The following is a 25,176-nucleotide window of genomic DNA, read 5'->3' as shown; positions in this document are numbered from 1 at the left end:
CGTGGGCCCCCAATTTTTTTTTGGGTGGTGCCAAATAGTTTTTTTTCTTCTGAATAAAATCTTGCTGTGTAAACAGAAATAGCATAATTCATAGTTTTACAATCCCCATTTTAGTTCAGGTAATTACATCTTACTTTAAACAATATTTGCATTGACAGGACTTGCAGATGAATTTGAACATATTTGAAACATTTTCCCTTCTGAATAAACCTATCAGTGATATGCATGTTCTCTTCCTCACTGCCTCCTCCAATGGGCTGTTCTCTTCCTCACTGCCTCCTCCAATGGGCTGTTCTCTTCCTCACTGCCTCCTCCAATGGGCTGTTCTCTTCCTCACTGCCTCCTCCAATGGGCTGTTCTCGTCCTCACTGCTGAGAAGATGGCCTGTCTTTCACTATCTGTTCAATGGGCTGCTTGCAAGTTGTACTACATGAAGCAACTCACCACCTTTAAGGTATCCCTTGCTCAACCCCAATACTGTCCCACACAGAGTTACAGTATTAGACAGTGTTTCTCATAAAATACATGAATAGCCTTTTAACAAGGGGAGGTGCACGATGATGATATTTGGACCAGGGGCAGATCTACAGGGGGTAAGGAGGTGGAGGTGCTAGGGGTGTGTCCCATTCCTTCTGGTTATCAGACGGAGGGACTAGTTTTGGATCGCGCTTAGTCTAGTACCGCCCCTAGTCTAGAACCGCCCCCTCGGCCTTTCCGTGAGACGACAGGGTCAATAGAATCAACTCTTAGGATCATTGGGACTCACAAGGCAACCCACGGAGGAGTAAAAAGTTCTGATCAAATCACATTTTATTTGTCACATGTTTCGTAAACAAGAGGTGTAGACAAACAATGAAAGGCAGACTGACAGGCTCTTCCCAACAATGCAGACTGACAGGCTCTTCCCAACAATGCAGACTGACAGGCTCTTCCCAACAATGCAGACTGACAGGCTCTTCCCAACAATGCAGACTGACAGGCTCTTCCCAACAATGCAGACTGACAGGCTCTTCCCAACAATGCAGACTTATGGGCTCTTCCCAACAATGCAGACTGACAGGCTCTTCCCAACAATGCAGACTGACAGGCTCTTCCCAACAATGCAGACTGACAGGCTCTTCCCAACAATGCAGACTGACAGGCTCTTCCCAACAATGCAGACTGACAGGCTCTTCCCAACAATGCAGACTGACAGGCTCTTCCCAACAATGCAGACTGACAGGCTCTTCCCAACAATGCAGACTTACAGGTCCTTCCCAACAATGCAGACTTACAGGTCCTTCCCAACAATGCAGACTGACAGGGCCTTCCCAACAATGCAGACTGACAGGTCCTTCCCAACAATGCAGACTATAAACGGGCTCTTCCCAACAATGCAGACTGACAGGTCCTTCCCAACAATGCAGACTTACAGGCCCTTCCCAACAATGCAGACTTATGGGCTCTTCCCAACAATGCAGACTTATGGGCTCTTCCCAACAATGCCGACTGACAGGTCCTTCCCAACAATGCAGACTGACAGGTCCTTCCCAACAATGCAGACTTACAGGCCCTTCCCAACAATGCAGACTATAAACGGGCTCTTCCCAACAATGCAGACTGACAGGCTCTTTCCAACAATGTAGACTGACAGGCTCTTCCCAACAATGCAGACTGACAGGCTCTTCCCAACAATGCAGACTGACAGGTCCTTCCCAACAATGCAGACTGACAGGTCCTTCCCAACAATGCAGACTGACAGGTCCTTCCCAACAATGCAGACTGACAGGTCCTTCCCAACAATGCAGACTGACAGGTCCTTCCCAACAATGCAGACTGACAGGCTCTTCCCACATCCGTTTGCGTGGTACGAGTCTGTGTCTTCGACTGAGCTTTCAGTCCTGACTGTGTCCAGTTCCCGTTCCTCTAAGGCATTAACATCCCTTGGGACCCACAGTCTCACAATGTCCCCCACCCTTCTCCTGAAGGGTAACCTAGGCAACTTTGGTTGCTTTTTTCCTCAGGAGTAGCGTGTTTCCTTGAGGGGGGTAGTATGTCTGACTAGGCACAAATAAGTCAGTGCTCAACTCAACTCAGTCTCTTGTCCCGTGTCAGTGACCTCATGCTCTGAAACAACCCCAAAGTAAGGTTTGAGCCTGTTGTATTGTACCACGGCATGATAAGTGGTGTTGACAGTTTCTTTTCGCAATTTGACAGTTTCTTTTCGCAATTTTGAAAGGACCCTTGAATTTATTTTATCAGTTTGAGTGACAACTCCTTTTCCCTCTGGTAGTCTCTAAGCCACGCATTAATTTTCCTCATATCTCTGTGGTGTCACCCTTTAGATTTAAAGTATTGCTTTTGTTTGCCTGTGGCTTTAAGGGGATTTCTCTTTACAGCTTCCCTTACAGTGCTTAAAATACCCTTGCACCTTTTGCACATACTGGCTGCATTCCAAACACTTAACAGACACACCTTATCCTCTCAGCCCTCACATTAAGTGGACACTTCTGATAGGGTATCATGACGTCTGACGAGTATACACTTGCAGGGCGAGGGGCGAGGGAGGAAGGAATTCATTTTAAATGGACCGCTCTTGCCTGGAAATTTATCAGCGATGATTGTGTTTTCAGCCACCGGTAGCTTGTGGGTGCTTTATAGGCGCTACAGTCAATTATGATTGCATATCTACTTATTTTAACTATATAATTATTAATATACGCCGACTGTATGATAGCTAGCAAATTAATTAGCCAACTAGCGTTAGCCTGCCTAGCTGGAACTTCTGAAGGAGGACATTTTTTTATTTCTATAATTTCCAAAAGATAACCAAACAAAAATATCATTACTTTTATGAGATGTGTTTGTGCATTAGTAGCACAATTTCTAACTTAGTTACATTCGTTTTTACTTACACTTGTATGTTGACTCCATATTGATGTTGAGACTTTTCTTAGATGTACAATCATTGCAAATTGAATTATGGGGTGTTTCAGGCCCCCGAAGTGAACATAAATGTACACTCACAAACTCCATTAAAAAACGAGGGCTGAGGGGCTTACATTGCAAACTTCCCTTGCTTGGCTAATCATTAGGACCGACGACAAATATGGCTGCGGGGATTCCCCCATTGCGAAGGTAAGAGGATGAAGGAGTGTCTAATATAAGTTTGAAACGCAGCCACTGAGAAACATAATGTTTCCCTTCATTTTGTTCCTGCCTGTTCCCATAACCACATCAACCGGTAAAGTCATTTCGGTACCGAACAGCACCCTGTATGGAGGGAACCCCGTGGAATATTCAAAACTACTCCTCTATGACATCATCACATATGGGAGTATCTCATCCCAATTTCTTTGATTGTCATTCACAAAAAGTGGCAGCTTATTTATCAGAGTTCTGTTCATTCTTTCCACTAAAACCCATCTGATTGTGGGTTGTACAGAGTGGTTTGTGTTTTGTTCATTTGTAAAAGATTGCATCTCTCTAAAAAGAGTTGATTGAAAATTTTCACCGCTGGTCACTATGGATAGAGCGAGGAATGCCTAGCTTCAACAAAGATTCCTCTACCAGTTTCTTGGCCACTGTTACTGCTTCCCCTTTTCTAACGTGTCCTGCAAATGCTTGTGAAACTGCTTACAGATGAACAGGCGCCCGCTGTTAAGTAAATCACCAGTGTTAAACACTTCCACATACCTTTCCACCAATTTCTTTACAGCTCTCAGCTGCACCTCAGTTAGCTGGCTGAAATCCATGTCCAGCATTCAGATGAACTGTTTTTACGTCCCACTCTGCTGTGGTGGGAGAGTACGGCAGCTGGTTAGAATCCTGTAGCATAGCAACGATAATGTCACCACTACACTTCTCCTAGATGGAGAAACCCCCCCTGTGCATGTATTTGTGTATGTATTTGAAACCGATGCTGCGTCATCCTTTTCCATGTAAGGACTTTTTTCTTCTTCTTCATGTGCAATGAGCAACCACAGTGCCAGCAGACCTTGCTATTGGTCGACATAGGTCGTCCTCTGTCGTTCCCGGGGAAACTAGACCCCCCCCCTCTCTCCCCTGGTCCGGGCTGTATCTGATCAAGCTCTGTAGCAATACTTCTTACAACATTTTTGGTACTCCTTTGCGCAGGTGCATACAAAGATCACTGCACCCAATGTGTGTAATAAAGTGGTCTTGTGCCAGTGAATCAGGTGTGCTCGCACTATAATCTGGATAAACCTTTGAAGCTAGCCTGCTTAAATCATACCCAAAGTCACGAATGCACTCACCCACTTTACGTTTTCTGTCCTGAAAAAAAAAAATGCACGATTCCAGTCAGCATGTTCTGGTGGCTCAAAATGGCGCTGCAAAGGCACTTTGGTGTGAAAATGGAGGGAGAAGCCGAACAACCTGGGAACAGCAATCAAACAACCACCAACCGAACGACAGCCGGTGGTGGATCAGCCAGGTGCCATGGACAGGAGGATTAACCGGCAGGTGCTCACGCCAGAATCTTTTGAGACGGGGAAAGAAGGCGAATGGACTGTTTGGATTGAACAATTTGAGTTAGCAGTGAAAGTGAATGCTGTTGTAATCGTTCTTTGTATCCTGAGGTAAAGTATTACATAATCTCAGAGTATTTCCTCTTAGCAACAACATGAAAAAGTTCAAACGATCTGCTGCTCGCCATCCATTCACTGCTGTTAACTCAAATGTGTTAATGTGTCAAATAGTGTCTAGTGTTTTTGTGTGGTTTAGGCCCGGACCATCACAGTAGGTGTGAGCAGAGCATGTTGAACATCTGATACATACCTCTTAGGTCTTAGGTCAGCAACAGCCTGCCTCAATGCCTGTGTCACACCCTGATCTGTTTCACCTGGCTCGTGCTTGTCTCCAACTGCCACCAGGTGTCTCTCATTTTTCACCATTATCCCCTGTGTATTTATACCTGCGTTTTCTCTTTGTCTGTTGCCTGTTCGTCTTGTATTGTCAGGTCAGCGTGTTTCCTATTTGTTTCCTGTTCTCAAGTTTTTGTTTCTAGTCTTCCCAGTTCTGACCTTTCTGCCTGTCATGAAGCTGCCTGACTCTGACCTGGTTACGAACCTCTGCCTGCCCTCGACCTGCCTTTTGCCTGCCCCGTAATATAATAAATAATCTGAGAATCGAACTATCCGCCTCCTGTCTGTATCTGGGTCTTATCCTGGGTCATGATAGCCTGACAGGAAGCAGCAGTGAAATATACTGTATATTTTTTAAGCGGAATGCCATGACAGTGGCGGTGCAACTTAGAAATAGCCCAAAAACCTGCAACCAATACATTTTCACCACATCGTTTTCAAAGTATCCCAATTTGGCAGGAAAACCGTGAACATGGCAACAATGCTTTCAAGACTTTTTGAAACTCGAAACCTCGGAGTTAAAACATTTGCGTCGCTACATTTTTTTTTTGCGTGGAGTTTCCTATTAGTTGATTCTGATACCACAGATAGAACAATGAGACAGATATTTCACCAGATGTATAAATGTGAAGCATACGCTTGGCTTTTCCACTCACTACCAAATATGGTGGTGAAAGGAAGCCCAGTAGCCGGCAGTGGGAGAAGATGGAATTGCACATGCGCACCTCACAGAGTAGGCGTTCCCTAACGGAAATATGCCCACCTCCTTGTTTGTTCTGCACACTATGACTAATTTATTCACGTTGGAAACGAGAGGCTGTGGTCTATCTTGGTTTAGTGATAAAAACTCTTTGCTGATACTTTCCAAGTGTGAAACTTTTTGCAACAAGTTTCCAATACGAAAATGACAGAGTTCCGAGTTGTCTTGAATGCGGCATGAGAACGAGCCAAGCGCTCATGTTATATCAAAGATGGTGGATAAATGATGACAGTTCACTCAGGCCGTTTACCATTGAATAAAATGCTCAATTCCAGTCTGCTCTCCCATAGTTATTATTATACCCAGCGAGGAAGAGAGTCCTAACTCGGCAGAAAATCTGAGAAAGTGTCAAATTTGGTCTAGAAAAAATTATGTCCTACTTGCTACCTGAGGTTTATTTGATCGAATATAAGTTTCGTAGTGCTTAAGTTGAGTGTACTGATATACAATGCCTTCGGAAAGTATTCAGACCACTTGACTTTTTCCAACATTTTGGTTACAGCCTTATTCTAAAATTGAATAAATTGTATTTTTCCTTCATCAATCTACACACAATACCCCATAATGACAAAGCAAAAACAGTTTAGAAATCTTAGGGAATGTACACACATGCATATATAAAAAAAATATATATATACACAAACTAAATATCACATTTACAAAACTATTCAGACACTTTACTCAGTACTTTGTTGAAGCTCTTTTGGCAGCGATTACAGCCTCGAGTCTTCTTGGGTATGACGCTACAAGCTTGGCACACCTGTATTTGGGGAGTTTCTCTCATTCTTCTCTGCAGACCCTCTCAAGTTCTGTCAGGTAGGATGGGGAGCATTGCTGAGCAACTATTTTCAGATCTCTCCAGAGATGTTCAATCAGGTTCAAGTCAGGGCTCTGGCTGGGCCACTCAAGGACATTCAGAGACTTGTCCCGAAGCCACTCCTGCGTTGTCTTGTCTGTGTGCTTAGGGTTGTTGTCCTGTTGGAAGGTGAACCTTTGCCCCAGTCTGAGGTCCTGAGCGATCTGGAGCAGGTTTTCATCAAGGATCTCTCTATACTTTGCTCCGTTCATCTTTGCCTCAATCCTGACTAGTTTCCCAGTTCCTGCCGCTGAAAAACATCCTCACAGCATGATGCCGCCACCACTGTGCTTCACCGTAGAGATAGTGCCAGGTTTCCTGCAGACGTGACACTTGGCATTCAGGCCAAAGAGTTCAATCTTGGTTTCATCAGACCAGAGAATCTTGTTAATCATGGTCTGAGAGTCCTTTAGGTGCCTTCTGGCAAACTCCAAGCGGGCTGTCATGTACATTTTACTGAGGAGAGGCTTCTGTCTGACCACTCTACCATAAAGGCCTGATTCGTGGAATGCTGCAGAGATGGTTGTCCTTCTGGAAGGTTCTCCCATCTCCACAGAGGAACTCTAGAGCTCTGTCAGAGTGACCATTGGGTTCTTGGTCACCTCCCTGACCAAGGATTGCTCAGTTTGGCCGGGCGGCCAGCTCTAGGAAGAGTCTTGGTGGTTCCAAACTTCTTCCATTTAAGAATGGAGGCCACTGTGTTCTTGGATCACAATGCTGAAGATATTTTTGGTACCCTTCCCCAGATGTGTGCCTCGACACAATCCTGTCTCTGAGCTCTATGGACAATTCCTTCGATCTCATGGCTTGGTTTTTGCTCCGACATGCTCTGTCAACTGTGGGACCTTGTATAGACAGGTGTGTGTGTGCCTTTCCAAATCATGTCCAACCAATTGAATTTACCACAGGTGGATTTCAGTTTTTAATTTGTAATACATTTGCAAACATTTCTAAACCTGTTTTCGCTTTGTCAGTATGGAGTATTGTGTGTAGATTACTGAGGATTTTTTATTTATTTTTTAAATCCGTTTTAGAATAAGGCTGTAACGTAACAGAATGTGCAAAAAAGTCAAGGGGTCTGAATACTTTCCGAAGGCACTGTATTTTGGCCATATACCACACCCCTTGTGCCTTATTGGTTAATCATCGCAGTCAAACAAGTTAAATCGACATTCATTGATGGAAAATGATCTGGCGAGTTTAACAAGGGTGAAATATATTTTCTCTTGCTACATATTTAAAGTCCTTTGCTAAGTAATGTCATAGCTTGCAATAATTCTTAATTTGAGGAAACTCAAATTTTGCTTCTAACGTCGTTACACGGAACCCAAACTGTCTGTGCGCCATCGTGCATAAATATATTTTGTCCCCCCACACAGAACGCGATGACGACACGCAGGTTAAAATATCAAAACAAACTCTGAATGAATTATATTAATTTGGAGACAGGTCGAAAAGCATTAAACACTTATGGCAATTTAGCATGCACTTGCTAGCTAATTTGTCCTATTTAGCTAGCTTGCTGTTGCTAGCTAATTTGTCCTGGGATATAAACATTGAGTTGTTATTTTACCTGAAATGCACACGGTCCTCTACTCCGCCAATTAATCCACACACAAAACGGTCAACCGAATCGTTTCTAGTCATCTCTCTTCTTTCCAGGCTTTTTCTTCTCTTGACTTTATTGGCAACTTTCATAAATTTGGTGCATTACAGCTACTGACCTCATTTGTCTTTCAGTCACCCACGTGGGTATAACCAATGAGGAGATGGCACTTGGGTACCTGCTTCTATAAACCAACGAGGAGATGGGAGACGCAGGACTGGCAGCACGATTTGCGTATAGGAATGACTTCTACGCAGACACTTGTTGGCGCGCGAGCAGTGTGGTGCAATAATTTAATTTCATAACATAGATTTCTAAATTTATTTTGCAACGCGAGTGGTGTAGTCAGCCTGTTACTATGATATTCCTTCTTAATTGGCTTGGTAACGTTAAGGAAAATGGTGTATTGTATAGATATGGCAACTCATCTCTTGCTGTGAAAATCATGATATGCTCGTTTTCCGGTCTTTTGGCGGGGCGGGTTTTAAGTGTTATTGACATGGCAACCCGACTTGAAAGCGCGCTGTCTGTATAGTAGGCTGCTGTTCACGGGAGCACGGATGAAACTACGGACGGAGCAGAGAGCACAAGACTCAACGTTGAACTGATTTGATAAGTGTTAGATACTAAATTAGTGTGTAGCAATAGCTAGTTTTTCAATCCTTTGATAAGTAAACGCTAGTCTTGGACATCCACATCGTTCGCATTCATTGATGAACACAAGACTTGACTTCACCCCCTCTCTTATGAATATTGAATTCGCGGTATGAATTGTTTGCATCTGATAGTTTGATGGGGCTTTTAAGGATTATGATGCCGCCCAAGTTACAGCTTTTGTCTATTTTGGCTTTTGGAGTGTCGATGCTCTTCATTGAAAACCAAATCCAGAAACTGGAGGAGTCGCGGGCAAAACTGGGTAAGCATTTGAACGCTGTCCTGCACGATATTTGTAAAATATCAACAGTAGTTACGTGCTAAGTGTTTGTAAACAGTGTGTTGGAGAATTACAATCATCGACTTCAGATCGGAAATCTATCTTGTGATTTTGGGTAACGTTAGCTAACGTTTAACTAGCAAGATAGCTTTCCAGCCAAGAGTGCAGTTTTGCATTCTAATCGAGCTAGCTAGCAGTTAGTTACCTAAAGGCAACTCGGTAGCTAGTTGGCTGGCTACAATGTATCCCGTCTTTCCACATTTTGTTAATGTTTTCCAACAACAAACTAGTTAACTTAATACGTTTAGTATTTACCAGAAGATACCGACCCTACCATAACGCTTTTTTTTTTTTTACATTGAGCTGCACTAGGGTCGGAACGCAATCATGGTTACATTAACACAAGAGATCAACATAGCAAATTGGGAGTGATGAACCAATGGAATTCCATTTCAATGACAGACGCGAGGAGAAGAAGGGGGGCATTGGGTGATGCTAATATGGGTGAGGGGCAGGACCAAAGTTGGGGAAAGATTAACTTTATGAAAATTGCGTTGCTATTGACCATTCGAAACTCACTCGTTTCCAGTAACTATAGTTTCCAGCCCATACTAGATTGACTGTTGATACATGGCACTACCTAGCTGTTGCTAGCACCAACAGGAGGGTGAAGCAAACGTGGCTATCCAAATTTACGTGGAAAAGGATCTCGGCCTTCAGACACCATGGAGTCAGCGTGAGATAGGGGTCGGAAAACATACCTCTATGCAGAGATGTGATATGCCACTGTACTCCAAATTGTAACTTTTCCCACACTGATACATAGACAAGATTGAAATACTGCTAGTTTTCCTGGAAAAATTCCCATTTTGTCCTCATGCTAGCTAGCGGTAGATTGGCTACTGCAAGCTAGCATGAGGATGAAAATGACAGTTTTCTGGGTAAAATGTGCAGTATTTCACTCTTCTCGTTACAGCTGCATTGAAACTCAGTTTGGCTGGAAATCTGGGTCGTCTTGTTCTAATCGAGCCGACGATAGAGCAGGAATGGCTCTCCATATCTGTGTGTGAAGCGTTTTGATTTGAAGAAGCCATCTGTCACAGCTAAAGCTGTGTTGATATGTTGTATCCCATTCCCTTAGAGGCAATTCTGCATCATGCAGTTGTACCCACCTAGGTCTGATCCAAAAGATTTCCCCTTTCCTAACAAAATAGAATGTCAGGTTATCATTTCACCTGTGTATGATACTGCTGCAGAGAGAACACGCCCCTCTCCACATCGACAGGGCCACCGTGGAGAGGGTCAAATGGGTGGACATCACTGAGGACCTGTAATGGTCCCCTTCACACCGACAGCGTGGTGATGAATGCGCAACAGAGCCTTGTTGGAGAGATTAGTCTTTGCCACCTAATACCCTCACAAACGTATACAGATACACTGTTGAGAGCGTCCTGTCGGGCTGTATTACCGCATGCTACGGCCTGAAAACGCAGGGCTCGCCAGAGGGTGGTGTGGTTCAGCCAGGCTCATCATCGGGGGCACAATGCCTGCCCTCCAGGACATCTAAAACAGCCAGTGTCATAGGACGGCCAAGAAGATCTTCAAGGACCTCAGTCACCCGAGCCACGGCCTGTTCACCCCGCTACCATCTAGAAGATCATCAAGGACCTCAGCCACCCGAGCCATGGCCTGTTCACCCGCTACCATCTAGAAGATCAAGGACCTCAGCCACCCGAGCCATGGCCTGTTCACCCCGCTACCATCTAGAGGGCGGTGACAGTACAGGTTCATCAAATCCAGGATCGAGAGACTGAGAGACATCTATCTCCAGGCCATCAGACTGTTAAATAGTCACCGCTAGCCAGGCCTCTGCCCAGTACCCTGCCCCGAACCTTATTTTATTGAGCTTTAATAAATAATAATAATATTCTTATTTACAATGACAGCCAAACCCAGACGACGCTGGGCCAATTGTGCGCTGCCCTATGGGACTCCCAATCACGGCCGGTTGTGATACAGCCTGGAATCGAACCAGGGCCTGCAGTGACGCCTCTAGCACTGAGATGCAGTTCCTTAGACCGTTGTGCCATTTGGGAGCCCAGAACCTTAGACACTAGCCGGCTACTACCCTGCTCTTTAGACTGCTGCCCTAATGTACGTAAAATAATTGAACACTGATCACTTTTAATAATGTTTACACACTGTATACTGTATTCTACTCATGGCTCATCCTGTATAACGAGTGCTTGCTATACACACATTTTCTCTTCACATTCTGTATATATATTATATTCTGGACTCTGGTCTGGAAGATCATTTCCTGCAACTCTATCCATCTTCCCATGGGGTTTTGTACTGTGTATTTAAATACTATATTCTTGATATGGCTCCATAACATCTCTACTACTGTACATACCATTCTTAGTATCTTTACTATTGTACATACCATTCTTAGTATATGCTTTGTAAATGAATCCAGTGTTGATACAGTGCCTTGAGAATGTATTCATACCCCTTGACTTATTCCACATCTTGTTGTGTTACAGCCTGATTCAAAATGGATGAAATACATTTTCTCTTTCTCCCAGCGACACAAAATACCCCATAATGACAAAGTGAAAACATATTTATAGACATTTTGTAGAAGCACTTCTGACATTGACTACAGCTGTGAGTCTTTCTGGGTAAATCTCTAAGCGCGTCCCACACCAGGATTGTTCAACATTTGCCCATTTATTCCTTTCAAATTGGTTTTTGATCATTGCTAGAGAAACTATTTTATATATTTTAAAATAGATTTAAGCCAAAACTAACTCGCCCACTCAGGAACGTTCACTGTCCTCTTGGTAAGCAACTCCAGTGTAGATTTGGCTTTGTGTTGTAGGTTATTGTCCTGCTGAAAGGGGAATTTATCTCCCGGTGTCTAGTGGAAAGCTGAACCAGGTGTTCCTCTAGGGCACAGGTGTCAAACTCATTCCACGGAGGGCCGAGTGTCTGCGGGTTTTCGCTCCACCCTTGTACTTGATTGATGAATTAACATCACTAATTAGTTAGGAACTCCCCACACCTGGTTGTCTAGGGCTTTATTGAAAGGAAAGACCAAAAACCTGCAGACACAAGGCCCTCCGTGGAATGAGTTTGACACCCCTGCTCTAGGGTTTTGCCTGTGCTTAGCTCCATTACTTTCTTTTTTTATCCTGAACTCCCCAGTCCTTAATGATTACAAGCATACCCATAACATGATGCTTTCACCACCACTATGCTTGAAAATATGGATAGTGGTACTCAGTAATGTGTTGTATTTGCCCCAAACATAATGCATTTTATTCAGGACAAAGTGTATTTCTTTGGCACATTTTCGGCAGTGTTACTTTAGTGCCTTGTTGCAAACAGGATACATGTTTTGGAATATATTTTTTTTAATTCAGTACAGGCTTCCTTTTCACTCTGTCATTGAAGTTAGTTTTGTGGAGTAACTACAATGTTGAGCCATCCATTAAACTCTTAACTGTTTTAAAGTCACCATTGGCCTCATTGTAAAATCTCTGAGCAGTTTCCTTCCTGTCCGGCAACTGAGTTAGGAAGGACGCCTGTCTCTTTGTAGTGACTGGGTGTATTGATACACCATCCAGAGTATAATTAACAACTTCACCATGTTCAAAGGGATATTCAATGTCTGCTTTTTTTTTTACCCATATACTTATAGGTGCCCTTTGCGAGGCGTTGGAAAATCTCCCTGGTCTTTGTTTGAAATTCACTGCTCGGCTGAGGGACCTTAACATTATCTGTATGTGTGGGGTGCAGAGATGAGGTAGTCATTCAACAGTCATGTTAGACTTATTGGACACAAAGTGAGTCCATGCAACTTATTATGTGACTTGTTAAGCACATTTTTACTCCTGATCTGATTTTAGGCTTTTCATGACAAAGGGGTTGAATACTTATTGACTCAAAGACATTGCAGTTTTAATTTTTTTAAATATATTGAAGCAATATCTCAAGACATCAGTCTGGAAGTTAAAGCTTGGTTGCAAATGGGTCTTCCAAATGGACAATGACCCCAAGCATACTTCCAAAGTTGTGGCAAAATGGCTTAAGGACAACAAAGTCAAGGTTTTGGAGTGGCCATCACAAAGCCCTGACCTTAGTCCTATAGAACATTTGTGGGCAGAACTGAAAAAGCACGTGCAAGCAAGGAGGCCTACAAACCTGACTCAGTTACACCAGCTCTGTCAGGAGGAATGGGCCAACATTTACCCAACTTATTATGGGAAGCTTGTGGAAGGCTACCCGACGCATTTGACCCAAGTTAAACAATTTAAAGGCAATGCTACCCAATACTAATTGAGTGTATGTGAACTTCTGACCCACTGGGAATGTGATGAAAGAAATTAAAGCTGAATTAAATCATTCTCTCTACTATTATTCTGACATTTCACATTCTTAAAATAAAGTGGTGATCCTAACTGACCTAAGACAGGGAATTTTTACTAGGATTAAATGTCAGGAATTGTGAAAACTGAGTTTAAATGTATTCGGCTAAGGTGTATTTAAACCTCTGACTTCAACTGTATTTGGTTTGTTCATCGGATTAGTTTAGACATTTCTCGGTTGATTTATTTGTTTACTTGTTTGACTTTTGCTATATCGTTAGGAGCTAGTAACATAACATCTCACTGCACCCTCTATTATCTGCTGAACTGTGTGTACACGACCAATAAACCATCTGTTTTGATAATGTCCGTCAGTTGTCTGCATAGGCTAAGCCATAACCAACCCATTCCCAAAGGATGATTGTTCCTGTTCCCGCTGAAGCGGGGTAGAGACAGAGCTGCTTGTCTACGCTAGCCGTCATGCTCCCCTTTGGCATTATTTAATAGTGTAAGTTACATATTTTTTTTTTAATAAGGGACGTGTGTGTGTAAATATAACATTCAATCGAGTATATCGTGACTAATGAACCAATGACTAATGAACACAAAGCATGTTTTTTTTCAAAGCTAATTTGTATTTGTCACAAGCTTCCTAAACAACAGGTGAAAGGCTACCCGACTTAACAGTGAAGTGTTTAACCTTTCCGACAACGCAGGGTTGAAAGATACAATAATAGAAATCATAATAAGTACACAGCTTTCAGTCATGTTCTGAATTTTCATTATGGATGAGATTGGGGAGGGGAATCAGAAATCCAATAATACTGTAATTAAATGGGATTAAATGTGGACGGCTGCTGTATCTGGAGAGGTGAAAGGTGATGGATGAGCAGCAATGGGGATTATTCCCTATCGTGCTGCCAGCCTGTCACTATGGGCCAGTCTGACACATCAATGGGCTGCGTCCCAAATCACACCCTATTCCCTAATATAGTGCACTACTTTTGACCAGGGACCCCTAGGTATTTCAAACTCTGAATAGGGGGAATCTGTACAGATGCTTTACATAGTTCTATTATGCAGGCTACCAATATCGGGCGGCAGCGTAGCCTAGTGGTTAGAGTGTTGGACTAGTAACCGAAAGGTTGCAAGTTTGAATCCCCGAGCTGACAAGATACAAATCTGTTCTGCCCCTGAACAAGGCAGTTAACCCACTGTTCCTAGGCTGTCATTGAAAATAAGAATTTGTTCTTAACTGACTTGACTGGTTAAATAAAGGTAAAATACAAATGTTTATTTAAAAAAATATATATAAATAATTTGATATGCGTTTTCCGTCATGATTCGCTGCAGGTCACGCTAGGTCATTGTGTGAAAAGCATTGTACCTACCTTGAGCAGCTTCCTTCCCCTGCAATGTCTAATACATTGCCATTTAAGGCCATTGTCAAGGCCCACAACTCCAGGAAGCTGCTGACATAACCTTGGAAACAAAGAGGATTATAATAATTGTTACTTGGTAGACAAGAAGAAGAAGCAGCTTAGCCAGACCATTATCCTCTGTTGTCCACATCCCTGCTGATCGGGCAACAGAAGAACATCAGACTGACGTTGGGATGATGCTACAGTAGCAGTACTTCATAAGGGGGAGGGGGGGGTTGGTTGTTCTGTCCGCAGGGATTGGTTGAGAGCAGTGTCCATGGGTTGAAGTTTGAGTGGGAGAAGGGATTTATATTAATAGATGGTAGTAAGTAGGGCCGGGACAATACCTCAAGTTTTTTGCTCTGATGCCAGGTGGTCCTAGGCTATTTGGAGGGAGAAAGAAGAGGAGAAGGATGTCCATTTACTGGCATTACCCATCATGCCAATGGGTCAACCCTTTTGACCAGATGTGACTATCTCCTCTGATCAACAGGATTCATCTGGCCTGTGATTTTTTTGTTGTTGTAGAGTGCATTTTGCCATGTACACGATTGATCATTAGCCCCTCCCTGTTGCTGTCTTACCAGCTTTTTGAATGCACACAGATGACACAGTGGCCATTACCTAGGCGACATGGCTGAATAAACAAGAGCAAGTCCTGTGCTTATAGTTGTATATGTCTGGTATGTGAGCTGCAATGGGTTTTATACTTGGCAATGTAACTTTTTTATTTATTCTACATTTCATTGTGAAACTGAACCTAATGAGGCTGTCTCCTTTGTGTCCTCCCAAGGGTTTCCTCAATGCATTTCCCCCACTTCTTTCCACTGCAGCATTAGCAGGGCTCTCGTTGTGGAGTGGATTTTCTTGGTATCCCGGAAGGTCTCCTTGGCAAAGTGGGCTTCATGGAGGGGAAGAAAGGAGGGGGGGGGGAGAAGGTGGAGCGATTTGACAGACACCCCTCACACGGTTCAGTAAAGCCCTGTTCTTTTCTGGGCCTGGTTTTCACGTCTGTTCTTTTCTGGGCCTGGTTTTCACGTCTGTTCTTTTCTGGGCCTGGTTTTCACGTCTGTTCTTTTCTGGGCCTGGTTTTCACGTCTGTTCTTTTCTGGGCCTGGTTTTCACGTCTGTTCTTTTCTGGATCTCTGCTCAGCAGCCTTATCACGAAGACTGCAGCTTTTCAGTTGAACCTGCTAGAGCCATTTTGTATTTTCATGGATTGTTGGAATCCCAGCAAAAGGCTCTCTGATTTCTTGTTTTAAATGGTGCAGAGACAGAGTTAACTTTCAATGTTTGGGTTCCATATATTTAAAATATCTGTAATTTTTCTGTATTTATTTTGAATTGTTTTACTGTTCCAGGGTTAGACTTAATACTGCACTACGAAGTTCTCTGCGAATCATTGTAATGTTTGTGTCAGTTAATCCTGTAAGGGATGGGTTGTCAACTGGCGATTAGACACGGAAATAAAATTCAAATTCATCAAAAAATAATTTTACAAAACCTTATCTGTTGTCCCACATAACTTGCCAGCCCCAAAATAAGGTTTTGTTTCTGTGTAACTGATTTAATTATTCATGTTTTTGCTCACTGTAACCAATCGTCCGAGTCCAATGGAGTAAGTTTGGTTTGAGTTGGTGATTGGCAGCACATCCATTATGATACTGGTTAGCTGAGTGATGAATGGAGGGGTGTGTGTGTGTGTGTGTGTGATTAATACGTCTGCAGCAGGACTACTGTCTTTGACTGTCAATATTCATCTTTTATCAGGAGGCTGGCTTTTGTGTTAATCAGTAGTGCTTTGACCAATGAGGTCGGGGCGGCAGCGTAGCCTAGTGGTTAGAGCGTTGGACTAGTAACCGGAAGGTTGCAAGTTCAAATCCCCGAGCTGACAAGGTACAAATCTGTCGTTCTGCCCCTGAACAGGCAGTTAACCCACTGTTCCTGGGCCGTCATTGAAAATAAGAATTTGTTCTTAACTGACTTGCCTAGTTAAATAAAGGTAACAAAAAAAAAAATATATAAAAAAAATGAGCTGCCGGTCAAACTGCAAATGTAGCGGTGAGGAGAGCGATGCCAGGCCAGATCGCACATTCTACTTCGACAGGACTTCTTATTCTGCTGCTGTGGGTAAACTGGCACGCCACAATGAGAGTTCAGGTTCGATTTCTACCGGTTTTGTCATCTTCCTCTCAGCCTTGTGCAGTTTAGACTGGATGGACGGACAGGCAGAGACCAACCGAGAGACAGCAAGTGGAGGATGGTCGGCATTCTCTTTTTAGAAACAAATGACTCCTGTCTTATTGTAGATTTTGGGTGTTTTGTCACATAACGAAGCCTAACAAACTTCCTCTTTCTAGGCAGATTTGAGTAATTCATCTAAACTAGAGTGGAAGTGAGTGCATGAGCACTATGGAAGACATGGTACCCTAAATAATGAGTCCCCGACGGAAAAGAAAGAAGAGAGCCTTCTCACTGTCTCAGCTGACTACTTCCTGTCTAACTCTGTATGGCCCTGAATGCCTCCTCTCCCTGTCTCAGCTGACTACTTCCTGTCTAACTCTGTATGGCCCTGAATGCCTCCTCTCCCTGTCTCAGCTGACTACTTCCTGTCTAACTCTGTATGGCCCTGAATGCCTCCTCTCCCAGTCTCAGCTGAAGGCATGCTGATTGCTGTCTCTAACACTCTGTATGCCCGTGTCACACTTCCATGTGCACATTCACTATCCCTCAATTAGGAATGTGACAAATGTATTTTTAACGTTTAAACTTTTTAATTTTTTAATCTGGGTTTCTTTTAAAATGATAAATGATTGCATTCCACATGAATTCACAATGCTGCTGCTGCTAGCAACACTTTGTGTCTCATGGTGCGCATCCCTTTCAGATGGTTAAGCATTGTACCAGTACTGCCATTTGACTTACTATGCTGTGTATTTTCTGCATGTACTTCCTATCGCTGAGTCTACCATCTTAAATTACACAACCCAGGCGTTTATAGCCTATTATTATCTAGTTGGGCTATAACACAGAAAGTTATGTTTTGTGATAACTGCACAGTGATTTTAATTTTGTGGAGGCAAAAAAAAGTGCATTTTTCTTCTTGATAAGGATCCCGATTTTTTTTTTTTATTTTATTTTTTTTAAATGTTATTTTATTTTTATTTTTTTGTTTAAACGTTCATACCCCTACTTTCCATCTCAGCTCGGTATCCCCACTCACTATCCCTCAATCTCAGCAGGGTGTCCCCATTCCATTACGTCATCAGCAACTTGACTGATTTAATGTTGTATAATAGACTAGTCATTGAGTGGTAAAACGGGCTACGTGGCAGATTCTGCAGGCGTTTTAATCTGAGATATCCTTCTAACCTGTTTTTTGGGGGGGGAACTTTAATAAGATACAAGTTTAGTCCTGCTTGATAATGCTTAGGCCTGGATCTCGCAGTGTATGTTTCTCTGAATGGATTAGAATTTAGTCTGGTGAATTCCTTTTATAGTTTGGGCCTTTTTAAAATAAAAATAGTTTGTAGTAATTTATGTCAAATGTTATCCATAATTGATCATGCCCTTGCAGCCAGGCTACCGTACTGAATTAATGACCTATCACATTCCAGACAGTCCAATTCACGATCAGGACTCTTGACTTAGGTGCACCACGACTGTGTTTCTGAACTTGTTCCACTTCCTGCTATTACACAAGTTCACTGGAAAACAGACGTAACTTTCTGGTGGTGAACGACAAACTGTTTGTGCTCCAACATGACCCGGGACAGTTGTATTGATCCAGAGAAGAGGGAAGTGATGGTGGTGATAAGTCGAGGGAGATCCTAGAGAATAGTGGCCTTCTCTTTCACCGGCTGACAGCTGATCGCATCGCTTCTACAGGGCTACTGTGTCTGTTTGCCTAGTTTTCTGTGCTGCCTTCAGCTTCAATGCCTTATTTCGGGTTTACTTCACTAAAATACTCTCAGAAAATCCTTTAAAAAAAAATCCTTAGGTCTTTTCTTAGCTTTAGAGGATGGTATTTTATATATGGGCAGATCCATGTTAAAGGACCCATGAACATCAACATGTGAAGTCAACTCTGGTGTCAAATGAAACCTAAGAGTTATTTTATTTTTTAAGGCATACATTTTACATCCATTTTCTATAGTAAATGTGAGTAAGTTTTTGATTCTTGGGTCAAACTAATGGAAAAGGGGTCTTTTTAGAAATCGTCTATTGGAAATGCATCAACACACCATGTTGAAGTAAAGACCCCTGACAACTATTTTGGTTCGGACCAGCCTTGATTTGGCCCAAACATAGACTTCTAGATTTGGTTCAGTCCAGATCTGAACCAATCATAGATATTTGGAGAGCACAGTAGAGTACAGTGTGTTACAGGAGAGCACAGTAGAGTACAGTGTGTTACAGGAGAGCACAGTAGAGTACAGTGTGTTACAGGAGAGCGCAGCAGAGTACAGTATGTTACAGGAGAGCGCAGCAGAGTACAGTATGTTACAGGAGAGCGCAGCAGAGTACAGTATGTTACAGGAGAGCGCAGCAGAGTACAGTATGTTACAGGAGAGCGCAGCAGAGTACAGTATGTTACAGGAGAGCGCAGCAGAGTACAGTATGTTACAGGAGAGCGCAGCAGAGTACAGTATGTTACAGGAGAGCGCAGCAGAGTACAGTATGTTACAGGAGAGCGCAGCAGAGTACAGTGTGTTACAGGAGAGCGCAGTAGAGTACAGTATGTTACAGGAGAGCGCAGCAGAGTACAGTATGTTACAGGAGAGCGCAGCAGAGTACAGTATGTTACAGGAGAGCGCAGCAGAGTACAGTATGTTACAGGAGAGCGCAGCAGAGTACAGTGTGTTACAGGAGAGCGCAGCAGAGTACAGTATGTTACAGGAGAGCGCAGCAGAGTACAGTATGTTACAGGAGAGCGCAGCAGAGTACAGTATGTTACAGGAGAGCGCAGCAGAGTACAGTATGTTACAGGAGAGCGCAGCAGAGTACAGTGTGTTACAGGAGAGCGCAGTAGAGTACAGTATGTTACAGGAGAGCGCAGCAGAGTACAGTGTGTTGCAGGAGAGTGCAGTATGTTACAGGAGAGCGCAGTAGAGTGCAGTATGTTACAGGAGAGCGCAGTAGAGTACAGTGTGTTACAGGAGAGCGCAGTAGAGTACAGTGTGTTGCAGGAGAGCGCAGTAGAGTACAGTGTGTTGCAGGAGAGCGCAGTAGAGTACAGTGTGTTGCAGGAGAGCGCAGGAGAGTACAGTGTGTTGCAGGAGAGCGCAGGAGAGTACAGTGTGTTGCAGGAGAGCGCAGGAGAGTACAGTGTGTTGCAGGAGAGCGCAGTAGAGTACAGTATGTTACAGGAGAGCGCAGCAGAGTACAGTGTGTTGCAGGAGAGTGCAGTATGTTACAGGAGAGCGCAGCAGAGTACAGTATGTTACAGGAGAGCGCAGCAGAGTACAGTATGTTACAGGAGAGCGCAGCAGAGTACAGTGTGTTACAGGAGAGCGCAGCAGAGTACAGTATGTTACAGGAGAGCGCAGCAGAGTACAGTATGTTACAGGAGAGCGCAGCAGAGTACAGTATGTTACAGGAGAGCGCAGCAGAGTACAGTATGTTACAGGAGAGCGCAGCAGAGTACAGTGTGTTACAGGAGAGCGCAGTAGAGTACAGTATGTTACAGGAGAGCGCAGCAGAGTACAGTGTGTTGCAGGAGAGTGCAGTATGTTACAGGAGAGCGCAGTAGAGTACAGTGTGTTACAGGAGAGCGCAGTAGAGTACAGTGTGTTGCAGGAGAGCGCAGTAGAGTACAGTGTGTTGCAGGAGAGCGCAGTAGAGTACAGTGTGTTGCAGGAGAGCGCAGGAGAGTACAGTGTGTTGCAGGAGAGCGCAGGAGAGTACAGTGTGTTGCAGGAGAGCGCAGGAGAGTACAGTGTGTTGCAGGAGAGCGCAGGAGAGTACAGTGTGTTGCAGGAGAGCGCAGGAGAGTACAGTGTGTTGCAGGAGAGCGCAGGAGAGTACAGTGTGTTGCAGGAGAGCGCAGGAGAGTACAGTGTGTTGCAGGAGAGCGCAGGAGAGTACAGTGTGTTGCAGGAGAGCGCAGGAGAGTACAGTGTGTTGCAGGAGAGCGCAGGAGAGTACAGTGTGTTGCAGGAGAGCGCAGGAGAGTACAGTGTGTTGCAGGAGAGCGCAGGAGAGTACAGTGTGTTGCAGGAGAGCGCAGGAGAGTACAGTGTGTTGCAGGAGAGCGCAGGAGAGTACAGTGTGTTGCAGGAGAGCGCAGGAGAGTACAGTGTGTTGCAGGAGAGCGCAGGAGAGTACAGTGTGTTGCAGGAGAGCGCAGGAGAGTACAGTGTGTTGCAGGAGAGCGCAGGAGAGTACAGTGTGTTGCAGGAGAGCGCAGGAGAGTACAGTGTGTCGCAGGAGAGCGCAGGAGAGTACAGTGTGTCGCAGGAGAGCGCAGGAGAGTACAGTGTGTCGCAGGAGAGTACAGTGTGTTGCAGGAGAGTGCAGGAGAGTACAGTGTGTTGCAGGAGAGTGCAGGAGAGTACAGTGTGTTGCAGGAGAGTGCAGGAGAGTACAGTGTGTTGCAGGAGAGTGCAGGAGAGTACAGTGTGTTGCAGGAGAGTGCAGGAGAGTACAGTGTGTTGCAGGAGAGTACAGTGTGTTGCAGGAGAGTACAGTGTGTCGCAGGAGAGCGCAGTAGAGTGCAGTGTGTCGCAGGAGAGCGCAGTAGAGTGCAGTGTGTCGCAGGAGAGCGCAGTAGAGTGCAGTGTGTCGCAGGAGAGCGCAGTAGAGTGCAGTGTGTCGCAGGAGAGCGCAGTAGAGTGCAGTGTGTCGCAGGAGAGCGCAGTAGAGTGCAGTGTGTCGCAGGAGAGCGCAGTAGAGTGCAGTGTGTCGCAGGAGAGCGCAGTAGAGTGCAGTGTGTCGCAGGAGAGCGCAGTAGAGTGCAGTGTGTCGCAGGAGAGCGCAGTAGAGTGCAGTGTGTCGCAGGAGAGCGCAGTAGAGTGCAGTGTGTCGCAGGAGAGCGCAGTAGAGTGCAGTGTGTCGCAGGAGAGCGCAGTAGAGTGCAGTGTGTCGCAGGAGAGCGCAGTAGAGTGCAGTGTGTCGCAGGAGAGCGCAGTAGAGTGCAGTGTGTCGCAGGAGAGCGCAGTAGAGTGCAGTGTGTCGCAGGAGAGCGCAGTAGAGTGCAGTGTGTCGCAGGAGAGCGCAGTAGAGTGCAGTGTGTCGCAGGAGAGCGCAGTAGAGCGCAGTGTGTCGCAGGAGAGCGCAGTAGAGCGCAGTGTGTCGCAGGAGAGCGCAGTAGAGCGCAGTGTGTCGCAGGAGAGCGCAGTAGAGCGCAGTGTGTCGCAGGAGAGCGCAGTAGAGCGCAGTGTGTCGCAGGAGAGCGCAGTAGAGCGCAGTGTGTCGCAGGAGAGCGCAGTAGAGCGCAGTGTGTCGCAGGAGAGCGCAGTAGAGCGCAGTGTGTCGCAGGAGAGCGCAGTAGAGCGCAGTGTGTCGCAGGAGAGCGCAGTAGAGCGCAGTGTGTCGCAGGAGAGCGCAGTAGAGCGCAGTGTGCCGCAGGAGAGCGCAGTAGAGCGCAGTGTGCCGCAGGAGAGCGCAGTAGAGCGCAGTGTGCCGCAGGAGAGCGCAGTAGAGCGCAGTGTGCCGCAGGAGAGCGCAGTAGAGCGCAGTGTGCCGCAGGAGAGCGCAGTGTGTCGCAGGAGAGCGCAGGAGAGCGCAGTGTGTCGCAGGAGAGCGCAGGAGAGCGCAGTGTGTCGCAGGAGAGCGCAGGAGAGCGCAGTGTGTCGCAGGAGAGCGCAGGAGAGCGCAGTGTGTCGCAGGAGAGCGCAGGAGAGCGCAGTGTGTCGCAGGAGAGCGCAGTAGAGCGCAGTGTGTCGCAGGAGAGCGCAGTAGAGCGCAGTGTGTCGCAGGAGAGCGCAGTAGAGCGCAGTGTGTCGCAGGAGAGCGCAGTGTGTCGCAGGAGAGCGCAGTAGAGCGCAGTGTGTCGCAGGAGAGCGCAGTAGAGCGCAGTGTGTCGCAGGAGAGCGCAGTAGAGCGCAGTGTGTCGCAGGAGAGCGCAGTAGAGCGCAGTGTGTCGCAGGAGAGCGCAGTAGAGCGCAGTGTGTCGCAGGAGAGCGCAGTAGAGCGCAGTGTGTCGCAGGAGAGCGCAGTAGAGCGCAGTGTGCCGCAGGAGAGCGCAGTAGAGCGCAGTGTGCCGCAGGAGAGCGCAGTAGAGCGCAGTGTGCCGCAGGAGAGCGCAGTAGAGCGCAGTGTGCCGCAGGAGAGCGCAGTAGAGCGCAGTGTGTCACAGGAGAGCGCAGTGTGTCACAGGAGAGCGCAGGAGAGCGCAGTGTGTCACAGGAGAGCGCAGTAGAGCGCAGTGTGTCACAGGAGAGCGCAGTAGAGCGCAGTGTGTCACAGGAGAGCGCAGTAGAGCGCAGTGTGTCACAGGAGAGCGCAGTAGAGCGCAGTGTGTCACAGGAGAGCGCAGTAGAGCGCAGTGTGTCACAGGAGAGCGCAGTAGAGCGCAGTGTGTCACAGGAGAGCGCAGTGTGTCACAGGAGAGCGCAGTGTGTCACAGGAGAGCGCAGTGTGTCACAGGAGAGCGCAGTGTGTCACAGGAGAGCGCAGTGTGCCACAGGAGAGCGCAGTGTGCCACAGGAGAGCGCAGTGTGCCACAGGAGAGCGCAGTGTGCCACAGGAGAGCGCAGTGTGCCACAGGAGAGCGCAGTGTGCCACAGGAGAGCGCAGTAGAGTACAGTATGTTACAACTAACGTTACAGTTTGAGGAACGGCAAGGAGTTGTATACCGAATGAATGAAATGTTATTTCCGTGTCAAATCGAAAACCCATCCCTTATGGGATTAACTGACACGTTAACAATCATTACAATAATTCACTATGGTAATTAAATGAGCATTCTTCATCCGGCATTCTCTGCATTGTCCATTGCATAAAGAGTGAATAAAAAAATACATCAGTCTAAGGTTATCCAGACAATAATTACATCCCTAGAGCAGTACAATAGTACACACAATAAACAGACAAATACAGAAAAAATAAAGAAAAACAGTTAATAGTATAGTGAATTGGTTCCTCAAGCTAAAGTTAGCTCATCTGATGTTGTGAAGTTAGCTAGCTGTCTGACTTTATTAGCCATTTATTAACTATAGTTTAGACTATAGTTAACATACTGGTAAGTTTGATGTATAAGTAGCTAGCTAACATACCGGTACATACTGCTCTCATGATATGCTATGTGGTTCGTAAGGACAGCGTAGCTAACAAATTGTCACCAACATAACATGTAAGGTAACTTTTATTTGTCATAATTGGTTAAAGCAATACATTTTTGTCCCCTCTCGTTGGACTTCGGCTACATAATTTCTGCCGTTTTTCTTTGTGTGAAGCCACACCCATTTCCTGAAGAATTGCATTATGGGCCCTAAAGTATGGAAATGGTGTCCTCTGCATGTATACTTCATATTTTGAAGTATTTAGTACGACATCTGGGAAATTTTGGCATACTAACTATGACCAATAAGCATACTATATACGCAAGTCACCTCACAAATAGTACGGTTAGTGTACGTAATATCAGTATTCGAACACAGCTCAGGACTGTTTCGCTAGCATAGACTGGAATATTTTCCGGTATTCATCCGATAACATTGAGGAGTTTACCACATTAGTCACCGGCTTCAGAAGCCATGGATTACAGGCAACACCGCACTGAGCTAAAGGCTAAAGCTGCCGCTTTTAAGGAGCGGGACACTATAATCCGGATGCTTATACCAAATCCATCTATGACCTCCGAGCCATCAAACAGGCAAATCCTCAATACAGGACTAAGATCGAATCCTACAACGCCAGCTCTGAAGCTTTGACGGATGTGGCAGGGCTCGCAACCTATCACGTATTACAAAGTGAAACCCAGCCGTGAGCTGTCCAGTGATGTGAGCCTACCAGACAAGCTAAATGCCTTCTATCTCGCTTCGAGGCAAGCAACACTGAACCATGCATGAGAGCACCAGCTGTTCCTGACTGATCTCGCTCTCCGTAGCCGATGTAAGACCTTTTTTAAACAGGTTAACATTCGCAAGGCCACGGGGCCAGATGAAATACCAGAACGTGTATGCTGAGAATGGCTCACATCAACAGCATCATCCCAGACACCCTGGACTAGGCCTGTTGCGGTCACCGAATTACCGACACACCGGCAGTCACGAGTCAAGAAGGCAGTCAAATTCCATGTGACCACACAGTCACGGTAATTTGGCTTCTCCAAGCTCTGATGCTGCTGATGGTCATTACTAGCCTACCAAACTTGCCAACTACCTGGTACTCAGCCCTCTATTGTCCCTCCAATCACT

General features: G+C 45.3%; 1 protein-coding gene across 1 annotated transcript in view; it reads left to right on the top strand.

Annotated features, from left to right (window-relative positions):
* Positions 1-8,566: 8,566 nt before the first annotated feature.
* Positions 8,567-25,176, top strand: part of LOC129869436 (heparan sulfate 2-O-sulfotransferase 1-like) — a 74,778-nt gene continuing 58,168 nt past the window's right edge. Inside the window, exon 1 of the mRNA XM_055943847.1 lies at positions 8,567-9,003. Coding sequence (XP_055799822.1) covers positions 8,880-9,003 — 124 coding nt within the window. The 5' untranslated portion in view covers positions 8,567-8,879. The remainder of the gene's footprint in view (positions 9,004-25,176) is intronic.

The sequence above is a fragment of the Salvelinus fontinalis genome, chromosome 14, assembly GCF_029448725.1.
Source record: "Salvelinus fontinalis isolate EN_2023a chromosome 14, ASM2944872v1, whole genome shotgun sequence".
NCBI classification, from domain to species: domain Eukaryota; kingdom Metazoa; phylum Chordata; class Actinopteri; order Salmoniformes; family Salmonidae; genus Salvelinus; species Salvelinus fontinalis.
Note: the sequence above shows the minus strand (reverse complement) of the source record. Positions and strands in the feature narration are given on the sequence as shown.